The following is a 6838-nucleotide window of genomic DNA, read 5'->3' as shown; positions in this document are numbered from 1 at the left end:
ATATATATATATATATTATATGTAAGTACAAATAGAATTGATATTGACTGATCGGTATAATGATTGCAAGAAGAAATAATACTCACAAAATTTTTGGCATATCATCTGACATATCGATGTCCGAGAATTGTTTCACGCCGCGATGAGCTGCTAAACATAGCATACTTACACATTAAAATCAACTAATTTTACTTAAATGCCCGCCAACTAGAGCATAGAATGTCTAAAATCTCCTAATAAAGGAATTGCAAATCCTTAGCGCGTGGATCTTATAGACAAATAGCGTGCCAAAATGAAGAATAAACAAATTCTAATTTTGAATTACTTTGTATTTTAAATCAATAATAAAAAAATAATTAATAATTTATGCATGCTCATACTTCGATGAGAAAAACAACAAAGAAAAAAAAAAGACTAACAACATATTTTCTCCATGATTTTATTGCGGCGTTTTGAATAAAATTCAAAATCATCTCATGTTTGATGGTAAATGCAGTTTTAAATCGTATAAATTTTTTTTCTTCTTTATTATTATGATCTTTTTTACACAGTAATCTTAAAATAAAAATATTAATATTACGTCTGCATTTTTACACATTAAAAGAATATAAAACATTTTACAATAAACTTTATTCAAATTAATTATATCATAAAAAAAGAACACAAGCTTTTTTAAATATTAATAACTCGCTATTGTTGGCTTAAGCTTTCCATCATGCTTTTAATTTAATAGCTAAAATTTATCTAAAGATATCCCCAATGTTTTAATAGAAACTTTTAACAATATCTACTTCATCATGACCTCAACGATCTCTTCAGAAAAACAAAGAAAAATACATGTGAAATTCACCCTGCCATAGTCAGATGCTATAAATAATTCGTGAGTAGCTATCGTAAATGTCGTGGAGTTTTTCCGAGGTGTAAATCACTCTTAGTAGGGCTTGTTATAAAATCTTACCCTTACCCCATTTTATGTTACCGCCGTTGAGCGTAAACGTCTGTCTCGCAATATACGAGTATTTGCATGTTGAAAAGGGAAACGTGGTTGCACATCATACACACACACACACAGCATAACCAAAGCATATCGAATTGTCGGACAGCCAGATTTGAATAGCATTGTATGCGAAAATAACAATGTAGAATAACATATTCGAGAATAGCCATTTCTAACATAGCAAATTTTATGGAAAACTCAAGGAAAATATGTTTTTATATAAAGGAACATATTCGCATCGTTAATATTTTTTCCCAGATTTTATATGCCGTAGAAATAAAAAATATCTGATACAGTAAGAAACTGCACGTTTATAAAATTCCTAATTACTAAGTTCTTGAAAAACTAAATATATTCTGAAAACAATCCGGGGTATTTTTTAACACAAAAAAATTTATATAGATTCAATTATATACATAGATAGTTATTTAACATTAAAGTTTAGATGCATCTTAGATTACAATTATATTACATTGTACTAAAAAGAAGCTTACAAAATTTACTCAATGTCTTTCGTCCATGCGTCTCTCGATTCTTGTTATAATTTGACAAAATTAAGAAAAGATTGATATACGACATGACTTTCCGTGTGCATGATTATTCGCGTGACAATACAGCCGTACGTATTAAATGCCGTCACGTAAAAGCCGGCACTTAATTTCCCCGCAATTATAGCGTATGCGGGTCACCATGAAACGTGCCAACCGAAAACTTCACATCGAAAGATTTGAAAGAAACATATTTCAAAGTCAGTCCGACTAGATGGTGAGGATATAAAATAGCAGTCGATCAACGACGTCAACTTTACGGATCGTGCCCACACCGGCCACAGTTGCATGTCGAAAGCGTCGGCCGTGCTTTTCGGAGCCGCTGAGAAGCCACGAAGTACCGCGAAAAACTTAGTTTTGCGAGGACGATAAATCATCTTGAAATTCGCCGGAGCTGACAGGCATGTAGTTTTACGAGGGCCTGCACGCAAAATGCAAAGCAGTCTCGAACCTGGTGGGCTTGCACCGCAATTAATTAGCGTTTCGTGATAGCCGTGCATGTGCCGAAGCGTTTTCTTTTTTTTCTCTAGCCCTGCTTGCGCGATAAGGTGACGCCATTCGCTGATCCGATTGAACATGTAACACCATTTTAAAGAACATATCGGCATTGCCTGACTGCACAATATCGAAATTGCTGAAGTTGAAATTCTCCATAATTTTGTCATGTGTCACTATACGTAACTGACATGAACTTGAAAATAATATTATTAATAATTATAAATAATGATATTTGACAGCACAATTGCAAGTCTATAATCAAATTATGTGTAAGGGAATATAGATAATTAATAATAATATAAAAGAATACAGTAATTTATTAAAATACGCGCATACATAAGAATCAAAATTAGTATGTTCATAATTCGTTCAAGCAGATTATAAAAAAGTTTATATAATCTACTATATCTTTATCCAACTAAATTATATATTTACATATTATTTCATTTACACATTTTCATTTTCATATCTTTCTTTTCTAGTTAACGCTTCATATATATATATTTTCGATCATACAATCACAATTACACATAACCTAAATATCAATAATGTATACAAATATGCATCAGATATGCAAATAATAAACGCAAATTGCAATAAAAAAATTACCGAACTAATCGAATCATTATTTACATCCTTTACCTACCTAACAATTAATTTGCTATAAACTAAGTTTATTTGAAGAGCTGAATACGTAGGCCAATTTTTGTGCAATTAATACTTGATATTTGTATATAATTAAATAATGCTAAAATTTACAGATAATCAAAAGATACTGTAAAGTACAAAGTTTGATTGTTCTGCATTCCATTTTTTTAACGTCAACCTAATTGCTCCTTTTTTAAATATTAATTAGAAATAAGATTAATTTCTGTTCCAATATAATTTAATCTCGCAGCATATAATTATGAGAAAAGTATTCCATCGATCAGGATTTCGGTACAAAACCAGTCTTAGGTGGTGGACCGACAGATTTACTGGACATAGGCACTGTAGGATCTACGCCCATAACAAGTGATGTTCCTATATTACTTTTACTGGGTGACAAGGCAGCTGCTAAATTCAAAGATGGAGAAGGAGACACTCTCTCAATTGACATTGACTGCTGAGGAAGTTGCGCGTCGGTCTGAATACCTTTAGACCCATATATTTCTTTCAATATCAAAAGCATAGTATCTTCAGATTCCCTAAAATCAAATTATAAATAGTATATAGTATGTATATAAAGCGAAGTATTTCTCGTAAGAAATGTACTACTTACCAGTAACAGATATGACTTGTGAGAGCAAAAATATATTCATTAATATATTCAAAAGGCGCTTCTTGAAGAACGTAATCTATTCTGCGACCACCATTAAGTTTTCCTACTTTTAAATTGGCACCATCATCATCGTTGTTATGTTGATCTGATACGCTTGGTGGTTTATGTAATTGTTCTTCGACGACTTTATCAATTTCGCGTTCAAAAATTTGGTTGTCTGGCTTATGAAATAAGGCTAGTTGATAGAAAGAGTTCCATGTTTGCCTTACGGAATCAATTAATTTTTGTTTCAAATCCGCTCCGACACGTGCCATCGTCTCCTTTAATTCTGTAAATAATAAATATTAGTAAGGACATATCTATACAATACAAAAGCAGCATTTACAATAATGTTATAAGCTTATAATATTATTGCAATATTACTAGAATGTTGCAACATTGCTGGAATAATTTGTGCTATAATAAGTAAGTTCAACCTAGGACATAATTTATTATTACAATCGTCACGCGCATATTTAAAAATTTAATAATAAATACTACCCGTATGAAATTGACCCCCCAACATTTGAAAAAATTAATTTTTTCCATAGCTTATTCGATTGCTCATCGTTTGCACACTTTGTAGTAAGAAAGTTACTAAAAAAAACAGAGAGAGCTAATTTCACATTAGCCCCTCAACTTCAAATTGGATCGAAAAGGTCATAATCGATAGCTTTTCGTTTGCAAATTTTGAAACAATTCGATTTTTCATTCGCACACCCTTAGTTAAAAATAATAATCACAATTAATTAAAGTTTCGAAAAGAGTCGAAAGCGGCAAATAGGTTCGAATTGCACCTACTGTGCTCAAAATGATTCAATAGTTTATATTTCAAAATGCATATTTCAAAACAAGTCGATTTTTCGTTTCCACACCCTTTACTTCAAAAAATGTATTAAAAAAACAATTTTGGGGGATTAACTTTATATCAATAAATACATCTATCTAACTGGTCCCCCGACTTAATCAAATTTTAATGAATAAATTATATAATATGCTATTTATGCGCTTTTATATTCACATAGTTTTAATTTTTGCGCTGCATCCCTTAAGACACTTCCCTCTTGGCGCAAACAATCATATTCATCACTAAGTCATTTAAAATTGCAAAATTATATCTGCAAATATATATATATATACTTCAAAAACATCCTAAAGTTTCAAAAAGTTTCATCGAATCATCTCTTTAAGAAAAATTCCCAAAGATCATGTTTTAGCGAAGTATATTAGGCTCCCCCTTTAAATTCGAGCTGAAAACGTAATTTCTATGAAATTGATTCCTATTTGTTAATACCTTTTTAACTAAAGGTGTGCAAACAAAAAATCGACTTGTTTTGAAATATGCAAACAAAAACCTATCGATTCATACCATTTTACATATAGTAGATGCAATTTGAATCTATTTGCCGCTTTCGACTCTCTTCTCTCTCTTCTCAAAACTTTAAATTAATTGTGTTTTTAACTAAGGATGCGAAAAATCGAATTTTTTCGAAATATGCAAATGAAAATCTATTGATTATGATCTTTTCGATCCAATTTGCTCAAAGTTGGAAAGTTAGTGTGAAGTTAGCCCTACCAAAATTGGATTTTTTAAGTAACTTTCTTACTAGAAAGTTTACAAAACAAAAATTCAAAGTGTGCATAAATGTACAAACGATGAGCAATCGAGTGAGCTATGAAAAATTAATTTTCTTAAAAGTGGGGAGCCAACTTCATACGGGTATAAGTACTCACCTAAATGCATCCTCTTCCTGCCTTTGTGATGTGGTATCAGCATAGGTCGGAAATTGCTGGCTTCAGAATTAATTAAGGACTCTACTCGATAAGCTACCGGATCAAACGGATGAAAGATGTTGAAGAAAGCCGGACAAGTAGGCAGAGTAAAATTTTCTCCTAGAGTATCGATACCTCGAACCGTTACGAACATGCCAATCGGACTACCGAGAGCAAAGAAGGCACGCGGGCGAAAAGTGAGTTGCGGATAATGTATATAAGGCTGGCCTGTTCCTGCAGCTCCCATTACATAGCTGATTTTTCTACTAAGACGTCTCTTGATAATAGCTGAAGGCATTGGCTGAATGGGTCCAATACTGTCACTTTCCTGTAATTGCAATATTTTAGAGCCTAAATATAAAAAGTGTGAAAGCATTTAAATTATAAGATTAAGAAAAATAAAATATATAAATTTTTTTATTTATATTTTTTATTATTACTCACTTCCTCGTTGTCCATATCTTCTTTCTCGGGTGTTTGATGGCACAATAGATCAAACATGATCAAACTACCTAATGAATGACCGCCTAAGAATACTTCTCCATCAAAGACAGGATTTCTTTCTTTGAATAGTGAGTATAATCTGTTCAGTTCACTTCCGACTGTTTGCATGATAGTTTGACAATATATAGGACTAGTATAGAAAAGTATATCAAGTAAAGTATCGTTAGTAAAATGTCGCAGTTTCGGAATACTCTCCAATGTGATAGCTTGTAGTCGTTTATCAATTCCCGTATCTGAATGAAGCGTTGTATGCCAGGAGATCGGTAAAACTTCTATTCTATTTACAATTCCTTGCTCGCATGCAGTACGATAATGTGATTGCACTAATTGAAATGATATACTTCGAAATTCATCAACTAAAAAATTAATGACGTTAATATTATAATTTGAATTTTACATACAAATAACTATAATAATGAATTTATTTCAAATTAATATTATATTTTCCGCAACTTACCAACTTCTTCTACAGTACGAAACTTCAGATCGCAAACACTACCAATACCGTGTACAAGAAACAGAAGGTGATCCACTTTCTCAGGCTCACCCTCATCTATATTGAATTCATCTACTCCTCTTTTAACAGTTTTTGGTCTACTTGCAGAACCCTGTAAATATGTACTGTCCTCTGAAGCCTGTAGAAATTAGGATCGACCATATCAAACAAAACCATGCGTGCAATATTACAAAACTTTACACATTTTAAATAATAAAAGTAATTTATAAAAAAATAAATTAAGATAAGGATAAAATAATTAATAAAAAAATATTTTAAAATATAAGCAAATAATGCTTAGCAAAATAAAAATAAATGCGAAATAGTATAATATTTATATTATATATATTTTTGTGTGCTGTTATTTTTAATTACAACATATAAATCAAAAGTTATACATATAAAACTAAACATAATTAAAAGTATAATGTAGCATTACTTAACAAAACTAAAAGCTTAATTGTAAACTATAAAGCAAAATTTTTTTTTGTATTAAATTGCATTATAAGAGGCAAATTTGTAGTAACAATTAAAATGTTTAAAGAAATAATGAAAAAAAATAATATCATATAACATTTGCGTATTTAAATTAAATTAAATATACTTTATACATAAACATTATAAAACATTATAAATAAAAGAGCACCTTAACAATTATAATTCAATTTCTTATTAGATACTATTTAATTTCTTTATTATTTTATTTTCTAAATAAAGCTTTC

The 6838-nt window shown here is 30.7% G+C and overlaps 1 protein-coding gene across 2 annotated transcripts in view; it reads right to left on the bottom strand.

Annotated features, from left to right (window-relative positions):
* Positions 1 to 2463: 2463 nt before the first annotated feature.
* LOC108694874 (SEC23-interacting protein-like) overlaps positions 2464 to 6838 on the bottom strand; it is a 19269-nt gene continuing 14894 nt past the window's right edge. Inside the window, exons 5-9 of one of the 2 annotated variants that reach the window (XM_018204562.1) lie at positions 6078 to 6255; positions 5561 to 5976; positions 5078 to 5444; positions 3305 to 3632; positions 2464 to 3230 (exon numbers count right to left, since the gene is read on the bottom strand). In XM_018204562.1, coding sequence (XP_018060051.1) covers positions 2972 to 3230; positions 3305 to 3632; positions 5078 to 5444; positions 5561 to 5976; positions 6078 to 6255 — 1548 coding nt within the window. In that variant the 3' untranslated portion in view covers positions 2464 to 2971. The remainder of the gene's footprint in view (positions 3231 to 3304; positions 3633 to 5077; positions 5445 to 5560; positions 5977 to 6077; positions 6256 to 6838) is intronic. The other variant, XM_018204563.1, reaches the window with a different exon arrangement.

This window comes from Atta colombica, unplaced genomic scaffold (assembly GCF_001594045.1).
Source record: "Atta colombica isolate Treedump-2 unplaced genomic scaffold, Acol1.0 scaffold125, whole genome shotgun sequence".
NCBI lineage: Eukaryota > Metazoa > Arthropoda > Insecta > Hymenoptera > Formicidae > Atta > Atta colombica.
The sequence above is the reverse complement of the archived record's forward strand: the minus strand, read 5'-3'. Positions and strand labels throughout refer to the sequence as shown.